This window comes from Rousettus aegyptiacus, unplaced genomic scaffold, assembly GCF_014176215.1.
Source record: "Rousettus aegyptiacus isolate mRouAeg1 unplaced genomic scaffold, mRouAeg1.p scaffold_m13_p_4, whole genome shotgun sequence".
NCBI classification, from domain to species: domain Eukaryota; kingdom Metazoa; phylum Chordata; class Mammalia; order Chiroptera; family Pteropodidae; genus Rousettus; species Rousettus aegyptiacus.
In genome coordinates this window covers 156468568-156490782 of record NW_023416307.1, presented here as the reverse complement: position 1 = coordinate 156490782, position 22215 = coordinate 156468568, and the positions used below count along the sequence as shown (strand labels likewise).

At 38.6% G+C, this 22215-nt stretch overlaps 1 protein-coding gene across 8 annotated transcripts in view; it reads right to left on the bottom strand.

The window, feature by feature from the left end:
- The window catches only part of DOCK3 (dedicator of cytokinesis 3), a 290877-nt gene that overhangs the window by 144799 nt on the left and 123863 nt on the right, over positions 1-22215 (bottom strand). For 7 of the 8 annotated variants that reach the window (XM_036218582.1, XM_036218583.1, XM_036218586.1 and 4 more), the window contains 2 exons: positions 14778-14926; positions 5367-5451 (listed from right to left, as the gene is read on the bottom strand). In XM_036218582.1, the coding sequence (XP_036074475.1) occupies positions 5367-5451; positions 14778-14926 (234 nt within the window). The remainder of the gene's footprint in view (positions 1-5366; positions 5452-14777; positions 14927-22215) is intronic. The other variant, XM_036218589.1, reaches the window with a different exon arrangement.

The window sequence follows — 22215 nt, the reverse complement described above, 5'->3', positions numbered from 1 at the left end:
TGATACACTATTGTTAACTACACTCACCATGCTGTACGTTAGACCTCCAGAACTTAGTCCTCTTATAACTGCAGAAGTTTGTACCCTTTGACCAACATTCTCCCTGCTCCTCAGCCCCTGGCGACCACCATGCAACTCTGTTTTTGAGTTCAGCTTTTTTAGATTTCATACTTTAGATCACAAAGTATACTGCTTTCAAGGTTCGTTCATGTTATTGCAAATGGCAGGATAGATAGCCTTTATTTTTGCTGAATAGTATCTCATTGTATAAATACACCACATTTTCTATATCCATTCATCCATCAATGGACACTTGAGCTGTTTCCGTGTCTTGGCTATTGTGAACAATGCAACAATAAACGGGGGGGGGGGGGGCGGCGGGTACAGATATCTCCTTGAGATCCTGATTTCAATTACTTGGGATAATACCCAAAAGGGGGCTTGCTGGGTCATATGGTAGTTCTATATTTTATTGTTTGAGGAACTTCCATATAGCTTTTCATAATGGTTGTACAAATTTACATTCCCACCAACAGTGCACAGGGGTTCCCTTTTCTCCACATCCTTGCCAGCATTTATTTCTTGATTTTTGGATGACAGACATTCTACCAGGTGTGAGGTAATATTTCATTGTGGTTTTAATTTGCATTTCCTAATGACTGGTGGTCTTGAACATCTTTTCATGCATTTATCTCTTCTTTGGAACAAAGATCCTTTGCCCATTTTTAAAATGAGATTATTTGATTTCTATTGAGTTTTAAGTGTTCCTTACATATTTTGGACATCAGCTCTTCACTAGATATATGGTTTATAAGTATTTTCTCCTATTTTGTAGGTTGACTTTTGTTGATTGTTTTATCATTTGTTGTTTCTTTTGCTGTACAGAAGCTTTTGTGTGTGTGTGTGTGTGTGTGTGTGTGGTGTACCCCTACTTAATGATTTTTGCTTTTGGTGTCATATCAAAGAAATAATTGCCACCACCAATGCCAAGCAGCTGTTTGCCTGTACTTTCTTCTGGAGATTTACAGTTTCAGGTCTAACACTTTAGTCCTTAATCCATTTGGAGTATTTTTTCTGCGTGGTGTAAGAGAGATACAATTTCATTCTTCTGCATATGAATATCCAGTCTTCCCAACACTCACTGAAGAGACTATCCTTTCTCTATTGAGTACTATTAGTTCCTTTGACAAGTATTAGTCTGTTCCATTGATATACATATCACATTTATTGATATGCATATGTTGAACCATCCTTGCATCACAGAAATAAATCCCACTTGATTGTAGTATATTATCCTTTTCATCTGTCGTTAAATTTGGTGTTAGTATTTTGTCAAGAATTTTTTGCATCCATTATTCATCAGAGAGAGTAGCCTATAGTTTTCTTCTAGTGTCCTTATCTGGCTTTGGTATCAGGGTTATAATGCTAGCTTGTAAAGTAAGTCTGGGAGCCCTCCCTTCTCTTCAATTTTCTCAAGAGTTTGAGAAGAACTGGCATTCATTCTTAAATTTTTGATAGAATACAACCATGAAACCATCTGGTCTTAGATTTTTTCGTTGGAAAATTTTTTTATTACTAGTTCAATTTCTTCACTTGTTATTGTCTTCAGTTTTCTATTTCTTTATGATTTAGTCCTGGTAGGTTGTATGTTTCTTTCTAGGTTGTCCATTTTGCTGGCATGTAATTGTTTACGGCATTCTCTTATGATCGTTTGTTTCTGTTTTATTAGTTATAGTGTCTTTTTTCATTTATAATTTATTTGAGTCTTTTTTTCTTCATCAGTATAGCTAAAGATTTGTCAATTCTGTTTATCTTTTCAAAAACGACTATTAGTTTCATTGATCTTTTCTATTGTTTTTTTTTATTCTCTATTTCATTTATTTTTTTCCTCTTTGTTATCTCCTTCCTTCTGCTAACTTTGAGCTTAATTTGCTCCTTTTCTAGTTCTTTAAGGTATAAAATTCAGTTCTCTCATTTTTTTTAAGATCAAAATATATTTTTTAATGTAGCCATTTATCACTATAAACTTTCCTCTTATAATTGTTTTTGCCACATTCCATAAGTATTATTATGTTATGTTTCCTCTGGTTTGTCTCAAAATTTTTTTTATTTCATCTTTGGCCCATTGGTTGTTAAGGAATGTGCTGCCTAATTTCCACATATATATGTACATTTTCTAGTTTTCTTCCTGTTATTGATTTCTAGTTTCAAATTACTATGGTCAGAGAGAGATTTCAAATGATTTCAATCTTCTTAAATTTGTTAAAATTTGTTTTGTGGCCTAACATATGATGTATCCTAGGGATTGTTTTCTGTGTACTTGAGAAGAATGTGTATTATGCTGCCATTGGATGAAACAGTCTGTGTATGTCTCTAAGGTCCATTTGGTATTAAATATAGTTCAAATTTAATGTATCCTTATTGATTTTTTGTCTGGAGAATCTATCCATTGTTGAAAGTGGGGTATTAAAGTCCCCTATTAATGTACTGGTGTCTACTTCTCCCTTCAAATATGCTAATAATTGCATTACATATTTAGGTGCTCTAAAGTTGGGTGCATATATATTCACAGTTGTTATGTGCTCTTAATGAACTGACCCCTTTATCATTATATAACCACCTTGTTGTTAACAGTTTTTGACTTAAAGTCTGTTTTGTCTGATGTCAGAATAGCTATCACTGCCATTTTTTGATTTATATTTTTCTATCCCTTCATTTTCAGCCTATTGTGTCCTCAAAACTAAAGGGAGTCTGTTGTAGGTAGTGTATTCTTGGACCATTTTGTTTTAATCCATTCAGCCATTTTATGTCTTTTGATTAAGAATTTAATCGATTCACATTTAAAGTAATTATTGATAGGTAAAGGTTTACTATTGCCATTTTAGAAATTCTTGTCTGGCTCTTTTTGCAGTTCTTTTGTTTCTTACCTCCTCTCTTGCTGTGTTTCTTTGTGAATTGAAGATTTTCTGTAGTGGTATGCTTTGATTCCCTTCTTTTTATCTTGTACGTTACTTTACTGTAGCTTTCTGCCTTCTGGTTACATGAGGCTTACATAAAACATCTTATAGATACAATAGTCTATTTTAAGCTGATTACAACTTAACTTTCATCTCTTTTAGGCAACATCCCCACTTTATATTCCCGATATCACAATTTACATCTTTTGATACTGCACATCCATTAACAAATTATTGTAGCTACGGCTATTTTTAATTCTTCTGTCTTATGAGTTATATACTACTGTATAACAGTACTAGAGTATTCTGAATTTGCTTATATACTTATCTTTACCATTGTGTTTTATATTTTCATGTTTTCTGTTTCTTGCAAGTAACTCTCATATGTATTTGTTTTAGTCTCTAACTTTCAGGTGGCAGGTTTCTTCAATGTCTATTGGTGCTTGGCTGTCTGGAAGTGTTGTGTGGGATCTGCCGGTCACTGGGTTTCACTGTATGGAGGTTTGGGAAAGGAGATGGTCATCTTGCCTAACAACTTTAAATGCCATAAATACTCTCATGACTCTCAAGTTATTATAGCTGAACTTCACTTCTGAACTCCGTACTTTCAATAACTCAGTGTGGAGGTCTAAAAGGCGTCTCGAGCCAGAAAAGAAAAACAGAACTATTGACCCACAGCGCTCTACTTTCTAACTTGCTCCTCCCACGCTGTTTCCTATTCCACTCCTACCCAGGGCAAAGCTGAGCAGGTCGGCACAGCAGTCACTCTCTGACCTTTCTTTTTCATACACACACACCAATTTGATCTATCAACAACTCTGACTGGAGCTATCTCTAACATGTATTCAGAATCCAGCAACTTACCACTTCCACAATTCCAACTCTAGACCAAGATACTAAAATTAAAATTTCTTGCTTGAAGAACTGCTCCTTGTTTTTATTTTTGCCTCACTCCAGTCTTTCTGCACACATCAGCTGGGGGGAGCCTTTTAAAGTGTGAGCCTCAGGAAATAAGTCCCTCCCTCGAAGAGCATCAGTGCATATCTCAATCATGGCAGCAGCAATATACAGCAACTGTTTGATCCCATTAATTTCTAGATATGTGGACCACGTTTCATGGGCTTCAGGAGCAAGCATCGGAAGGAACTATCCAGCAGTTCCCTAAAATTGAGTGTAAAATTCTGCATGCAAAACCATATGTGCATTGAACAGAGGAGAAACTTCATCTGACCCTCCATGACCCAGAAAGGATTAGGAACCAAGACCCTAAATTGTTGAGGGAATATATCTTGGTCATCTTTAATTTATCTCACCACCTACCACATGGCACAGAGCACAGTTAAGGCGACTGTACATAAACGCTTTTATACACTAGTAAATATACGCAAGCAAATACAAAGAAGCAACTGGTGTGTTATTTGTATATTATTTAGGAAGATTTCCAGGGTCCCTGACCAGGCAACGTATTTCGTATCCTCTCTGTTCCCCAACAAATTACATTTTTTAAAAAAGAGAAACTACAAAAACCAACAGACACAGAAAATAGTTTGGTGGTTACCAGAGGGAAGGGGGAGGCGGGAAGGCAGATAAGAGTAAAATATATGGTGACGGGAGATTTGACTTTGGGTCATGAACACGGGATGCAATATACAGATGATGTAGTGTTGAACTGTATACTTAAACCTCTATAATTTTATTAACCGATGAAACCCCAATAAATTTAATTTAAATAAAAATAAGTAAATAAATAAAAAGAAACTTTAAACTAATTCTAAAACTTGTAATTCTCACCAATATATACTCTGAATATATACTCCTCAAAGTGAGGTTTTACCCAGTTCTTTAGTCTAAATTTAATACTTACCTGCGATTTCTGATGTTTATATGTTTTACTTTAAAATTTTGTACCTTTCAGTTACATATCATTCAGATTATAATATGTAACCTTGGTCATTAGTCAACTCAATACATTTTTATAACAACCAATAGACAGCTAAGGCTTTATCAGGATTTATCTCTTATAAATACTGATAGGTTATTTCCAGGTTTAATCACTACATGAACCAATAATTGGCTCTTTTTAGCTTCAACTATCTTCTCCCCTTAAGAGGTGGAGAGAGCTAGAATTTTAGTAACTGCTGCAGGCTGAAGGAGCTCTGTTCACCAGCAAAATCAACAGAGAAATGTCCCATAGACATTACAGGAAGCCCAAAAACTCCGTACAGTAATTCTATTTTAAAAAGCAAGTGTGATATGTCCTGTGGAAACATGGAAGCCCCCTTAAATATGCCAGGACAAAGATAAATGAATGATTTTAACAACACTGTTTCATAACATAATTAGAAAAAATAAACAAAAGAGAAAAAATGAGGTGTGCAGGAACAAACTACCCTGTGTTAGATTTCTTACCATTTTATAGAGATCTGAGACACTAATCTGGTCCGAATCCACTACTTCAAAGTCCTTTCGAGGTACCAGATCCAGGCCCAAATGCCTAGTAAAGAGAAAGACCACATTCAGTATGCCATGTCCTCAGATTACTCACCCTCCTTCTGTGCCTGGGAGCCCGTACCTGCCATGCCCTTGTGGACAGAGGCTCGGACACCGCCCCAAAAGGAACATGCCTTTATCCAGTAATACTTAATTGTGCTCACCTTTAGGTAAATAAATGAGGCTAGGAATTTTACGCTCACAATTCTAGTCATCAAGCAGTTCCCTTGTGATAGAAGGCTGTCATTCAATATCACATTTTTAACAGATTGCTTGAGTTCATTAAGGATGGGATTTCTATAGATCATTAATAAGTCACCCTTATTTTTCTATTTCTCCTCATCCTACAAGTATGCTCAAGGATCAGTCATGCATTACTTCCATGAGGATGAAAAGCTATCCAGGATCCAAGATTTGTAATTCGAAGTCAAACACATAAAAACTACCACTGAAGATATTAAATTTAAAGAAATGTACGTTTTCATTGAGTTTTATCTCATTTTTCAATTTAATTAATACTGACACTGGGTCATAGTAAAGACTTTACCACATATTAGCCACTATCTTAAGAAACTTTAGATGGAAATTTAACCAAGGAGTACTACTACTAAGGAACACAGTATTTAGAAGATTTGGTATAACCTGGGCAGAAAGGAAGAAGTCATGTGATTAATGGTTGACTGGGAGGCAGTATGAGGCAGTGGAAATAACCCCGATACAGTCAGAACTCCTGGGTTCAAACAGGGCACATAATTTACAGTCAATGACGGTAACTGCTTTCTCACTCTCCATAACAACAGCTCTAAACCTGGTGTCCAAAGGAGCTGTGGACCCCTCCCCTGCTTACAACAGTATGTGCGTGTGTTCATGGGTAACGTTTTTCTCACCAGAGGATCTGTAACTCTCATCTGGGTTTCAGAGATGCTCTGCAACACTCTACTCCAAAATAAGGGTTATTAATTATTGCATCTGATAAAAGTATTTCACAGACGATGGAAAAAGGGTATGTGTTTTTTTTCTTCAACTAGACTATGAACTACTTTTAGATGCTAGCAAAACTAATTCTGGAGGCTCTTTCTGTACATAAAACTTCTATACATTTAAAACAAAGCCGTGTGTACATTCCAAACTGCAGATCTACTCTATTTTATTTATAATTTTCCTATAAATAGGAAAGTATATGAAAAGGTTAAAGAAACTTCAATAAGATTGTTAAACTAAAAATGGAAAATCAAACCTATATGAAGGCAGAAGCAAACATAGACTAATATGATTACTATGTTTCAGAATTACAATTTAGATGTGTACTTTTTAGCAGGCAGGAAAAAGAAATGTATTTTTTTTATTAAAGGATAAAAACTCATGTTTTTCTATTATCTATTATAACTTACATTATCTTATAACAGAAAAACATGAGTTTTTAAAGAAAAGGTAATTTTTTGGTACTAAATTCCCCTCCCCCAAACCCTTACAGCGATGAGATTGGTAACACACCATTGGCCTTAACTGTGATGGTTCACAGTTTAATGAGAAAACGATGCCATCAAATCTGATTATTGAAGTTAATGCACTTAAATCTATAAGGAACTTTATTTTTCTACCACTGGGATCCTGTCTTCTTACATCAAAGAAATACTCCGTTTGATTACCTCTTATTAGTTATCCCGTTTCTCTGAAATAATGCCGGGTCCCTGTCTCCTAACACGCACAGCACATAAAGGCAGTACGGCACCAGCAGAGCAAGAGACAGCTGAGGCGTCTCCTTCCTACCGCTCTTGTCATGAAAAGCAATTTACTTTATAAAGGTAATTTTGCAGGTATGATCTTAAATAGTCAAAATACTTTTCCATCCATGTGGAAAAACAGCGAAACGATGACAAAATATTAGTATTTGTGTTAGGGAAGCATAATTACACAATCATTTAAAACATTTTCCAAATTTTCTGTAGTCATGGTATCGAAACCTTTTTAAATACAAAAATGAGACAAAATTTCATACATATTCTTTAACCACCAGAGGTCACAAAATATACGATAGTCTAAACACAGAATTAAGTAACAAAAAAAGATTACTCAAATAGTCCAAGCAAAATAGATGTTTTCAACACAATAGCTTTAAAAATTCCAGACGGATCGACGTGAACGGGGCCGGGACGGCGTCCGTGCAGTTAGCGCGCTCACACGGTGACTGACGATGCCTCGGGGGTGGCACCCGCCGAGCCCCGACTTACGACGCTCTTCCCTCGCCTGCGCATTCAGCCGCCCACCGCGCACCCAGCCGCTCGCCGCACACACACTGGGGCCTTTGGTGGGCCAGGCCGGCAGTGGCGAACCAAGCGCGGGTGCTCCCCACGCTCATTCTCGGGGGGCGGTGTTTCCCCTCCCCTAGAAGCCCCTGGAGCACAGTACCTTTCAGTTTCTCAAGTCCACTATCTTAAGAGTAAAAAAAATGATTAATGGGTGAGCTGATAAAAAAGAGGGCGAGTTCCTTCCAAGGCCGTCTTCAGCGGAGGCTGCGGCTTCAAAAGCCAACTCGGAGGCCCGTGCTCTTCGCGTCTCAGAAGGCAGAGAAGCCGGGCTCTGAGAAGCGACCCGCGGTTCGCTACAAATTTCCCTCTGAGAAAGGTCCCTGGCTGTCTGTTCCTACAGGGCACTCTAAGAATAACACACAGTAGGTGCCTGGAACGGCCGACTCAGTCCCTTCCCCGTCCTCACAGCGAGGGGAGCCGCACCGCGCAGGAGCTGGGAGCACGCGCTCCGCGGTTAGGCTGCGGGTCTCCATCCGGGCTCTTCCCCAAGCCGCGCTGTCTCATCTCTGACCACAGGGTGTCGTAAGGACTGGTCCACCGGGCGCACTCAGCACACAGCCTGGCACTGGGAACTGCTACTGCCGCTATAGTCCTTACCCTTATGTGTTACATCACCTGTCAACCTATGGCTTAAGGTACGAGGACTGTGATCAGACATATGGTGCCGGAAAAAGACTCCAACAGATGGACACGAGCAGGAGATGTACATCTACCTCCACCGACTTAGACGCAGCACAGAGCTGTTCTCAAAAATGGTCCTTCTAACTGCTTCGGGGAACAGTCTCCAGAAAAGTATTTAGTCTTCTCTAGCCGCCTACCCTTGAAACTCATACATCCATTTCAATAATTCAATAAATATTTACTAGCACCTTCTCTGTGCCAGGCTCACGCTGACCTTGGGGACACGGCAGTGAACACGAGACACGCTCCCGGTCCTGCACTTTCAGGTGCGCCTCTCTGAGGGCCTGAATCGTTACCACGTTCCGCGAACTCTACATTTATTCCTAACGTTCCCTGTTCTATTTGCTAGTGTATCTTTTCCTCTGGGGTTCCTCATCTGAACCACAGAACAAGGAAAACAATTTGAAGTTAATTAATGGCATATAATACATGTTTTGAGGCATTAGGACTTAGTTCTTCCTCGGAATTATTTGAGAAAGGCTGGAGATCATTTCCTGTGGGCAGTGAGTGCCCATTTGTAATTCTTACAGCATAGCGATCATACAGATAGTAAGTATACTAATGAAAGCATTGTGTACTTATATTTATATACTAAAATATAAGAAGATAGAACTAATTACAGCTACCCTTTATGAACGTTTACTTGGACAGGCATTTTATGCACATCATCACTAAACACTATGGGAAGTAGACAGTATCAGACCCATTTTAACCTGAGGGAACTGAAGCATACAGGGTAAACTCAGTGGCCTATTAAGGGAGCTGAGCTGGGTTCATCTCAAGCTAGGTCTGTCTTCCTCTGAACCTGTGGTGTTTTCACTGTACCTGCTTTCTATTAAGAACCATGAAAGCTCAGTACCAATGGCTATCAGTGAATGTACTCAATTCAATCATAATTGTTCGAAGGATGATTTTGTCAAAACCTCAATCTGGAAGGGAACAAATACCAACTGCTACATGAGTGACCACCAAGCATAAGAACAAAGACATTTTATTAGATTAATTTATGTAATAGCTACCAAGTGCAGGCACATGCCATGCTAAGTGCAGGGTATGATGAGAGCAAAACAGATTCACAAAGAACACGTGTGTGTGTGTGTGTGTGTGTGTGTGTGAGTCAGTCATCTGAACATGACAACCTCCTTGAGTAGGGCAAGACACTGACTGGTGGGAGCTGTACCCTATCAGAAGAAGTCACTGGAAGTGTCTGCTAATGTCAGATGTCCTGAAGGTGGAAAATATCACCATGCCCTGAAAGGAAAAGTTCTGAGCCACAAACTTTTCTGAGTCCTAGCTAAAAATCCACTCAGAGGAAACTCGCGGGGTTGGGGGGCGGGGCGGGTGGCAGTAAGCAGAGGAACTGCTGCTTGTGTTGCTTCCTCCAAGAGCAATTCCTTTGGTGAGGGACAGAGCCAAGCAGGAAGAAGGGAGATGAGCGGGTTAGGATTTATGAAAACCTGAGCGAGAAGATAGGAAAGGGAGGGAAAGTAGGGAAAAAATACAGAGGAAGAGGGAAAGAAAAAATAAAAACTAGGAATGATATCCCTATTGGTGATTTGTCTTAACAATAGCAATTATTTCATTTGATACTTATAATCTAAGGAAACATCATTCTAATTCAACAAAAGCTTATAAAATGTTTACATTTTATTAAAATATGAACTTTCTAAAGAAGAAATACAAAACTCTATAAATTATTTAAGAATAAAATATTTCTGATGTAGGTATTTTTCTAAAGCAAAGATTAGTCATGTTGGGTCAGTCCTGGATTAATGCAATTTTAACTTAGCTATGCTGTATTTACTGTGGTGATGAGATCAGAGACTGAGAAGAAACTTTTATAAACATCTTTATGGAAGGTGTTGAAAATATTAAATTAACACATTAAAATTACATTGCTAGACAAATTATTTCAAAATTCCCTTGGTGAGGATATAATTAACTGACTCTTTGTATAGGAGACTTAAACATAGACAATGGTTAATGAATTTGAACACAACTTTATTTTATGATCTTCCTGTATTTTAGTTCCAGTTTAGTTTTTATCCTTGTAAGTTCTAACTTTATGGGATATACAGTATTCACACTAGGAGCATAGAACAAAGATAAAACTACCCATGGACTAGAAATACTCACAATAATTTGCCAGGGTTTAAGACCCACACTTAAAAATAATCCAAGAGATAGTAAGGTCCTGCAGAAAGTGTATGGACTTTGGGATCAGTTTTGGGTACAAATACCAACTTTACCACTTACTATGTAACACTGAAAAAAGTGTTTCTAAACCTCAGTTTCCTCATTAGGTAAAGCAGAACTAGTCTTGGAAGAGCACAAAAGCATTTCATTATAACAGCGCATATAAGTTAGACCATGTACCTGCCACTGTGATATAGGTAGATGTACTCGATAAACTATTGAATTGTTACTAATAGCTTCTGATAAAGGTTCTAAAAAGGTAAAGCTACATGTCTGCATAAGAGCTTAAAGAAAAGGCTTAACAGTTTTAAATTATATGTAATTAATATTTAATTATATCAATTAAGACAAAAATACATTCGGCAAACATTGATTATGTAACGACCACGTGCCAACATGTGCTAAGCTTCAATATTTTATGGCATTTATAAAGTGCAGTAGAACAAGAAGTGCGGAAAAATAAGGGCACAAAATGCCAACAATGGACATGGTTATCGGGGCCTGGCTACTGCATGGAGGTCTCCTTTATCTGACCTGAGTATGAAGTGACTATATTTTTACGACATACCGTCTCTTTTTCCAAAGTAAGAAGGAAATTTTTAAAAGGAATTAGTTTAAGTGAGAGCCAAAGAGAACTGTCCTATTGGTTTTGGGGGCAATATATCTTTTTCCTTTAATAATGACAGACCAGCAGAGTTCTCATTTAAGTTTTTAAGTGACTACGTTTTCCACTGTGGAGAAAGGGGAAAATAGAAAGACAAGGACGTAGGGAAGGAAAGAAGTGAAGAGAGGTGGTAAGAAGGAAAGATACAGAGGTGAGAAGAGGAACGTGGAGAGGAGAGGGAGGCGGAGAAGTGGGGCGGGGGCATGGAACGACGGTCCTGATTTTTGTTCACTAAAGTGGACATACAAATCCCCCCTCCCCAACGCGTGTGCACGCACACATGCAAACGCACACTTGTTGTCGAGAAAAAGTTATTTGTGGAGTTGGAATAACTCTATAATTTACTGATAGGTATTTATAATGGTCTTAACCTTTTTCAAATTATAATTTGAACTTGTTTCCAAGCTCTCATCTTTAAGTTTTGAGATTTGATTGCAAAATCTGGTCTTTTTTCCAAGTTTTATTATAAAGAGGTATTGATATTACTAAAATAGTATCTTCTTTATTTACTGGTATGTACAGTTGCTGTTAAATTGTAATATAAAGACATACGACTGTTAAGTTTCATCAGTTCAAGTGCAACAATTTGCTTGGCACACAGTAATGTTATAAAATTATTACTAGTATTGATTTTTTAAATAAATTCAAAGATACCACTTTATAACATAATACTGTTCGGGACCAAGGAGACAGGCTCAGTAACTACAGTAAGTTAACATACTGTATTTTACTAAGATTTTTATTGCTCAAAGTTAGATTTAGAGAACATCGTCTGATCTGTGGTATGCCTGAATCCACATTATATCATACGAGGAGTCTCTGGCGTGTGCCAAGCAACGCTATTAACAGTCAAGACAGTGTGTAATTTAATTTAAGCAAACGAGAATAGGAATCGTCACTTCAAAAGGTCACGACTAGCCAAGGGTTGCACTTTTCCCCTTCTCCTGATGAACAGTGCCACTGTGGGCTGGTACCACTGTTTGCTGGCTTCTGTTCCCACTCCCCTGATCTGCCCTTCCGCTTCTCAGGAACATTCTCAAATCCCTTCTTGGGGGCCATGAAAGAGAACTTCTGACCTCATGACCTTCACACTGGCTTTACTTGACCCTTACACTTGGTTAGATAGTTTGGTAGTTTATAAAGTTTTTGCTGGCAAATCATAACCCAACAAAATTTCAAAGATATTTCTTCATTATATTGTAACGTCCAGTGTTACTGATAAAACTTTTGAGGCCAACGCGATTCTTATGCGTTTGTCAAAAGACTGTTTTTCCGTCTGAAAACCTTTTAGGATCATCTCATCCCTGGGACACTGAAGTATCTTAATGTGCCTTGCTATAGGTTTTGGGATTTTTTCCCCACTCATTACATTAGGTATTTGATGGGCCCGTTCAACCCTAAGACTCCTAGTTCTTTGGCTCTGAGAAATTCTTGCCTATCATTTCTTTAGCATTTCTTCTTCACTCTTTTTTTTTTTCTTGGAAATTATAATGTCCGATGTTGGACCCATGGATTGAACCTCAGTATTGCTCTTTATCTTCAACCATTTCCCACCTTTTTATTTTCCTAGATATAACAAAATTATCTTCCTGTTCCATTTCTAAATATTTTATTTTGGAAATCACATTCTCCATTCTTTTTCATAGCATTTTATTCTACATAATGAATCTTCTTGATTCTCTTAAAGAATACTCAGAGATTTTTAAAAGTTCTTCACTAATCTCTAATTCTCTATGTGGCCAGGTGATTTCCTCTGAGGCAAGGTATTTTTTTAAATTTTATTATTACTTTCAAGGATACGGTACGTGAGTTAGACATTTGTATAGTTTATGAAACGATCTCCTCAATTGCTCTATCTTCCCTCCAGGTCTCCACCCAGCCACTATATTACTGCTGACTGCACTACTAGGCCATGCTTCCCATCCCCGTGACCCTCTATCAACTACTAATTTGTACCTCTTTAACCCCTTTCTCCCAGCCTCCCTGCTCTGACCATCACAAGATTCTCCTCTATATTTGTGAGTCTCTTTTTGGTTTATTCTTTTTGTTCCTTAGATTCAGCATACAAGTGAAATCATATGGTATTTATTTTTCTCTCATTTACTTCACTCAGCATTATAACCTCTAGGTCCATCCATATCACCGCAAATGGCAGGATTTCATTTTTTATGGCTGAGTAATATTCCATTGTATATATGAACCATAACTTCTTTATCCAATTGTCTGCAAGGTATTTTGTTTATCCTGGTCTCTGTCTCTTCCCTATGGAAGGATTTCTTCAAATACTTAATAATACTCAATTGACCATTCAGATCTTAAAATGCATTAGAATTGTGGGGAGATTTTGTACATCGGTGGGTGACTAGTCCGCTTTTCTTTCTGGCAAGTGGATGGGATCTAGTTATTACTCCTTGAAACCCAGTTCAATAAGGTCCCAGTTCACACTTTCATTGCCTCATTTCCCCCCTGTTGGGTCTTTGTTATTTGTTTGTCCGAAGGGGAAATACCTGGCTGTCAAGCATTCTCTCATGGCAGTCCATTATTCCTTTTACATATATTTAAGCAATTCCCCTTGTTTAAGCTCAAAGGCTCACTCCCATCCTTCATAATTCTGGGAACTACAAGGCAGATCAGCTCCTTCATTAGTTAAAATTTCATCTCCACATGCTGGGCTTCCTCTGTCACTAATCCTCCATCTACCTTCCAGCTTGGAGAAATGGTTTCATATATCTCTTTATTGCTGGGCCCCAACCCATTCTTTTTACTTTCTATCATTTCGACAATGTCTTGAGAGGGAGAGAAGCTACAGACTTATACTAATATTCTTAAGTATATGTATTTCTTAAATAGAAAGAACCTGGTCACTTCAAAGTTCAATGGACCTGATTTTAAAAGAATGACACAAAAGCACCTGAGGATTGTATCAATTATTAAATCTAGAAAAAAGTAAAATCTGAATGCTATTTACTGTAGCTACCCACACCAAAGTCTTAAAGTTTAACTTGTATGGCAATAGCAAATAATCATACCCACTGCAGGACTATTTTTGAATGACAAATTAGTTAAAAACATTCTGAAGCAGAGATGCAGAAGTTCCCATTTATGGTATATGCTTATCCAGATTCATTGTTTGGATATAAAACATAAAGGTCTTAGAGATGAAACAAAAGCTTATTCTGATTACTGATGTCTAGAATCAAGGAATTTGAGCTGGAAAAGACCTTAGAGTACAATGCGGTCCAATTTGATTTTCCAGAAGACAAATGGAGGGTGGGAGAGTTTCAGTGAGTAGAACCAGTGAGTGTCTTTTGCTAAACTAAAAGAAACAACTACTCATTGTAAAAATGATCAAAGCTTAGTAGAGAATAGAATGTCTTTTAATCACTAACGAGAAGCTTCGATCAGCAAGTACAAACTCCATAAATGGAACTGAGTTACCATAAATGGAACTGAGAGATGCCCAAATGATGTCATACTTACTCATTACCCCAGTCCAGGCGCACGGTGATGTGCCGCTTAACCTCCCGCACCTGATCCTGAGTCAGGTGACCAGACAGTAGCTGCCTTCGCAGGTCAATAAGCTCATTCATCACATGGCGTAGCTTGTAGAAAAGATCTACTTTGTGTTTCTGAAAGGGCATTTTTGGTGTTGGGTGAAATAAAAATGGGATATGAAAAGGGAATGAAAAAAGAAAGAGAAATAGTTAAACTATGAAGAGTGCTTATTTCTCTGAATCTCTAAAAAAGGCAATGTAAAGAGGAGCTTACTTAAGAATCTTAAAACAAAGTTCTTAGTTCGTACTGTCTGTAAATCTCTGCATAGTGACATCTTAAAAGTAACATAAAAGATCTGGATCATGCAGAGTATTGTTTCTCTCCACTGCATCCTGGACTTACTCATTTTTCCAGTAAATCAGTTACTAACTTACTTGGAACAGAAAGTTACACAGGAGCCTAGAGCTGTTTTCTCTGACAGAGGTTACTACATCTGTAACAACAAATACTCCAACCACCCAGTGGCATCTCTGGTTTCTCCAGGAGGAGTACTCGAGTTGGTGAAGGGAAAGAGAAAATCGCCCACCCTGTTTTGAAAGAAGAACTAAGGTTTCAACACAAAGCTGAAGTCTCCGGGATGAGAATCTCTCCAAGTTTCTAGGCTTCATCTAGCTTTAATTAGCTTTTATCAATAGTATGTGTCCCTAATATCACACGATAAATTTCTCCTCTTTTCAGTTTAATAAACAGTGTCACCTTATTAAGAGTTAGTGGGAACGTCTTAATGAACGTAGCAGTGGACATCACATGGCTTTATACCTACAAGTAAAGAATGTAAGTGCCAAGACAGCAGATGCTCCAGCAAAAAGATACACTTAGGAATACAGGCTTTAGTTAAACTGAGGTCTTATTTGCTCACAAGTGAAATCTTAACTTGGAATTTTTAGGTTTCTGTTTCTGTTAAAGAGAAGTATAACTGCATATGATAATTAAAATTCTTGGAATGTAACTTATCTATAAAGAATGCTTTTAAAGACAGATCAACCCTGACTTGTCGGTCAAGTCTCTATCTAAAACTACCCCTAAAATGACACTTGCCAAAATAAGCTTAATTCAAGTGACTATAAATCAAATTAATTATAAAGCAAATTGCAACCAGTAGAATCAGCTAATGTTTTTAGGAGGTAGCGATCTTATTAAAATGTCCAAAATATACTACTGAGAAATCTTCTAATGGAGCATTAGACTTTTAAAGGTCCAACTTAAAGAAAATAACTAGAAGACCTTAGGAATCATTCACTCTAACCACATCATTACAGTGGCATCCTGTCCCTCCTTCAGTCGATAAACATGCAGAAAAGTTAAGCACCGTGATGGTCCACAATGCTGGCAGAAGGGCAGAACTAACGAATTCTTGCCAGCTCAAAAAGCAACAAGGCCTAAGCAAACTGCATCATCTGGCAAACTGAGATCTTAAAGATAAGCAATAAAGCCAATGTGGTTTTGATAAAACAAGACTATCCAAGGTTAAAATAGAAGAAATTATGATTTTCCCGTCAAACCACATATGATAATGTACTGCATGCGTACACAAGCATCTATTCATTCACACGACAAACCTGGCTATCACTTTGCTGTGATCAAAAGTCCCTACTCCCATGATGCTTTCACTCTATAGACCGCAGAGAAAGATCATAGGAAAATAAATACATGGTGGTGATAGGTACTAAGAAAAAAAATTAAAATGGAATAGTGGATAGCCAAGGGTGGGTTGGCTGAGGCATGGGAGACATTGCTTCAGGTAGGGTGCTCAGGGAAAGGCTTCTCTGGCAGCTGAACTTTGAGCAGAATAGAAATATGAATGAAGTAAGGTGACCATGTTTGGCGAAACTGGGTAAGTTTTAGAGGCATAAAAACACAGCCAGAGCAAATGCCTTGATGTGGACGTGTGACTTAGCGTGTACACGGAGAACAGAGAGGTCAGCGCACCTGGAGCAGCGTGCAAAGGGGCAGACTGGTGCTGCTGCTGCCAGGGCGGCCACGGGCAGCAGACGAGGCAGCCTCTGTGAGCCCCGTCCAGGGCTTTGGCTTTTATTCCGAGCAAGATAAAAAGCCACTGTAAATTTGCAGCAGAAAGTGATGTGATATGACTTAAATCTTGAAAGCATCACTCTGAGTGCTCTTTGGAGAATAAACCATGAAAAGGGAAAGAAGAAAGCAGGGCTTCCAGTCAGGACGCGATTTATTGCAACGATCCACAGAGTGATGATTGAATGGATGGATAAAGGTAAGAACGGTGATAAAAATTTTAGGGTTTACAGTTTCGACACCTTTTGTAGGTAGCACTGTCAAGATCTGCTAATAAATTAGAGATGCGCTATGAACTCATAGGAATAGATCAAAGAGGAGGGAGTCGGGGGATGGGTAGAAAAGGTTAAGGCGAATATAGTGAATAATACTGCGATGATTACATGGTGACAGACGGTTACTAGATTTAGTGTGGTGATCACGACGTAAGGTATACAGCTGTCAAATCACTGCATCGTACACCTGAAACTAATACAATAATGTATATCAACTATATATAATTTTTAAAAGAGAACAGGAGGGAATAGAGACAGAGCACAGACAACTCTTTTGTAGAAATTTTAGTAACTGAAAGCAAAGAAATAGGATAGTAGAGCAGGGTTGTGTGGTCAAGGGAAAGATTTTCAGGCTACTTGTATGCTGAAGGGAATGACCTAGCAGAGAGAGGAAACTTGATGATGCAAGTGTTAAATTCTTGAGTAGCCAAGAAGAGGTGGGTCCCAGGTAAAAAGAGAAGATTTTGCTCGGGCTGGAACCTCTACACATTACCACAGAGAGGAAAGACATACAATATGGGTAATGACGGGTAGCTGGGAAATTTGGTGACAGGAGAACTAAAGTTTTCCTCTGGTTGCTTTAGTCTCAAGGAAATGAAAGGCAAGGTCATCCGCTGAGAGTAAGCGAAGGGAGCGTGGGCGTTAGCGGTTTGAAAATAGACGATGTAAACGTTTCACAGGGAGCAGTGACACGAATCGGCAGGGGAAAGTGGTTCGACTGCCAGATGGCTCTGCGATCTGTGAACACTAACTAAAAGGTTGTATTTTTTGTTAAATGCATTGGGGTGACATTGGTTAATAAAATTATAAAAGTTTCAAGTGAACAATCCAATAATGCATCATCTGTATACCGCATTGTGCATTCAGGGCCCAGAGTCAAATCTCCTTCCATGGCCACGTATTTGAGCCTCTTTACCCTTCTCTACCGCCCCTCCCCCTCCCCTTTCCCTCTGGCAACCACTGAACTGTAGTGTGTCTATGAGTTTGTGTCTTATTCGTCTGTTTTTATCAGTTTTATATCCCACATATAAGTAAAATCATATGGTTCTCAACTTTTTCTGCCTGACTTATTTTGCTTATTAGCATGATAATCTCAAGATCCATCCATGTTGTCACAAACGGCAGCATTTCATATTTTCTTAGGGCTGAGTAATGTTCCATTGTGTGTATGTACTACATTTTCTTTATCTAATCATCAAAGGACACTTCAGTTGTTTCCATGTCTTGGCCACCATGAATAATGCTGCAGTGAACGTCGAGGTGCGTACAGCTTTACGGATAAATGTTTTCAAATTTTGGAAGCAGATACCCAGAAGAGGGATTGCTGGGTCACATGGCAATTCTATTCTTAATTTTTTGAGGACACTCCATACTGCTTTCTATAGTGGCTGTACCAATTTACATTCCCACTAGCATTGTATGAGGGTTCCTTTTGTGTATTTTTTTTTAGCAAGTACATTTGACCCTTAAACGACATGGCTTTGGACTATACAAGTCCACTTATATGGAGACTTTTTCAATACCTATATTGTTTTCAACCTGTGGTTGGTAATCTGTGGATGCGGAGGGCTGACTGAATGCACCGATCTTTGCCATTTTATAACGGGGACTTGAGCATCTACAGATTCTGGTACCCACAGGGAATCCTGGAATCGGCCAACTGCAGATACTAAGAAATAACTACATTTTGGGGAAATTAAAGCTATATATGAATTTTCTATTATGCCAGGCGTCAGCACCCCTAACCTCTGTGTTGCCTAGGGGTCAACTGTATAATGTATACTGATACTGAAATATCACATACATATACACATATATGTATGTATGTACATATATGTATATTTACATGTATGTGTGTAGACATACACACAACATACTCATAAGACACATATATGATATTTATGTAAGAATATACTAATATAGTCTTTTTAGGCTTTATACAGTTTTTCTAAATCAAGAGTTTCTAACATTGTATTTTGTATTTTCCGAAGATGACTATGCTATCTCCCATCGCAAGTGCTCTTCTACAAAAATGTGACCTTGACACTTCTCCGGTATAACAGAGAATCTATGCGGTCTATTTCTTCACACCCCTGAATCCAGGCAGGCCCTGACACCGCTCTGACCAAACGTGTCAGCAGTGCATGAGGCCAGGTCCTACGTGCAGTTCTTAATGAGTCTGGCAGCTTCTGCTTCTTGCCTCTCGGAATACATGTCCTTGGGAAGTTCCCTCTCAGAATCCTGCTGCCATGCTGCGAAAAGCACAAGCTACAAGGAGAGGCCCCAAGGAGACACTGCAGTGAACAGTCCATCGGAGAAGCCACGCCTAGCCCAGCCAAGCACCGAGAGGACCACAGCTCCTACCCGTATCTGACTGAAACGGAATGAAGAAACCCTGTGTGAAAACTGCCCAGCTGAGCTCACTCTATCCAGAGAAGAATGAAATATAACAATTGTATTTAGCCACTAAGCTTTAGGTAGTTTATCTAGATAAATGTGCAGTATTTTTTGCCTATAGAAAAATCAGTTACTATTTCCAAATACATAAAGCTGAAAATACAAACTCCGTACTAAGAATGAAATGGATCACGTAAGCAGAAAGCAGCACTATTATTACAATCAATGTGGTGCTAATTCCTTTTTCAGGCCAACCTGAATACCTCTTTGACCAGAGACCCTAAAACGCAGGCTCTGCCAGCATCACCACACTGCCCTTTGGGATTTGTTAGCAAAAGAGAACACACGCCCAAGGTGAGCAATCCAAGCACCTGACCCCAGAGCACATGGTTGACCTAGGATCACCTGACTCCACGGGGCAACTGAACATCCCACTCAGGCTGAACAACCCTTTTCCACTGAGACTCGTTCCTCAGCAGATTAAAATAACAGTATGTCAGGCTGGCAGTAAGATTTAGCTTTCCTACACGACCGTCCCTAGTTCCTGTCGCTGCTAAAATAAAGGCGGGAAATGGTTGTTTTTTGTTTTTTTTTTTAAGAGTAAGAAGAAAAAGAAATCTGTGGCCCATCTTCACAAAACATTCAGCCTCTCCAAAAGCTCTGAAGTCTAATATTTGTCAAGAACAGTCACAGAATATTTGGAAAGCATATTGAAGAGTCAGCAGAAACTATAAATATAACTACTTTGCGACCACATGCCTAGTAGAATTTGCCTCATCACTGTGAAAAAAATCACTGGAACTCTGCAGAAAAATTTGAGGTTTAATACTCCTGATTTAAAATTTGTTTACTAAACTGCTTATGTTTATAACCCAATGTGGAAAGGTTATGCTGTGATGAGTCCTCTGAGTTAATAAGTGAGCAAAGCTCATTTAATCCATCATAAAGTATGCTTTTATTTTAAAACTACATATACATAAAGACATACTAATAGGATTATAAAACTCTAATTAAAAGAAAATTACATCAGAAGTACTGCTCTCAAAGAGAACAAATGTCCTGCCATGAAAAACTAGGTGAAAATCAATTTAATGGAAGTTAAACGTTACTTCTAAAGTTCACATTGTTAACAGACGATTCCCAGATCTCTCTCCATTTTACCTCTTACTTTTGAATATTCATTTTATATATAAGGAGATGGCTTATTTTCTCATTTTATTTTTTGTTAACAAAGTATCCACCACGAACCTGAGTTTATTCAAACTTCTCCAGTATTCCTTTTTTTAAATTGCTATTAATAATCAAGTCTCTTATCATATGGTAACTTCTAATTCTATTCAAAATGTTTACATTATCTCCCAAAGCTTTAGGACTCATCCCAGTATAAAATACCTAAACTGTAGTACTTGCAACCCTAATGACCTTTCTGCTAAAAATATGTTTAAGCTCAGGAATTTAAACTTTCATTTTAGGTTGCTGAACGACATAGTTGGCAAAGGCTTGAAACTGAATTCAAGAGAGAAAATTCTGTGAAACAAAATGGTATCTAAACCCAAGCTATTTCACAATGATCTTCAAGCACAAGTTTGCAAGAAATAAAAATGCAAAGGAGCGAAGTGAAAATTTCTTTTAAACTGCTTACTAATATGGAGGCGTGCCTATACATTTACTCCTCCATCTCTGAGGGTCCAGGATGTCTCCCTCACTCCACTCCCAACCCCAAAACCTCCCGCATAGAGTTGTCGATAACCAAAATAACACTCTTTATAGCTTCGACCCTCTTTGACAACACAAGTATGTGCCAAAGATCTAAGACTTTTAAAACTCTTTCTTAGTTTAAGTAAGATGGTCATATTCTTTCCCTAGCACAGGTAAGCGTCTTAAGACGGGAACAAAGCCAACTGAAAAGTAGGGAAAATAATAGTGATATGAGAAATGGAGGCTGCGGTTGCTGGTGTTAAGGGCACTCGCTCACAGCTCTGAACAGGGAAGACCGCCCTGACGGTGAGCTGTGCAAGGCTGAGGCATTCTCAGCTCACGGTCAGCCCTTCAACACGAGACACGACAAACCTCTACTTGAAGACCGCACTAAGTCCATCTCCCTTAGGTACCTCTCCTTAGATACGAAGACCAATAAGAAACCAGCTCCAATGCTCCCCATGTACAAGTACCCCTCCTCCAAACGTTAAAGATGAAAGCTGGAAAGCAGATAACTTGGCAGAAAATAAAAGACTGAAAACTGAGCCCTAGGGACAGGGTGGGGCAGACAGGTAGAAAGGATGGGAGGGTAGGAAAGAAATCATTGAGAGTCAAGCCCTTCATCTGTGCAGAAAGGCTCAGGGACTGGAGGTACCCAGAACCTCTTAAGATGTAAGTTATTCGTGTGCACGTGGTGGATCTGGAGGGTGTGTTTGGGGAATGGAAATGGAGAATTGATTAAAAGGTCTTTTAAAAGGTTCTAAGACCTTCAGATTATCACCCCTACTCTATGCTGCCAGGCTTTCCTCACCTGATAGCTTTCTCCATGTGATCCTTTACTCTCTGCAGAGCTTAAAAAGAGGTCGCTATATTGGAGGGCACTAAATAGAGCTGATGCTGTTTAAACAGAAAAATTAAGTTAAAGACTGTAATAAATGATGGGATCCCTGGTGCCTTTCCCACAC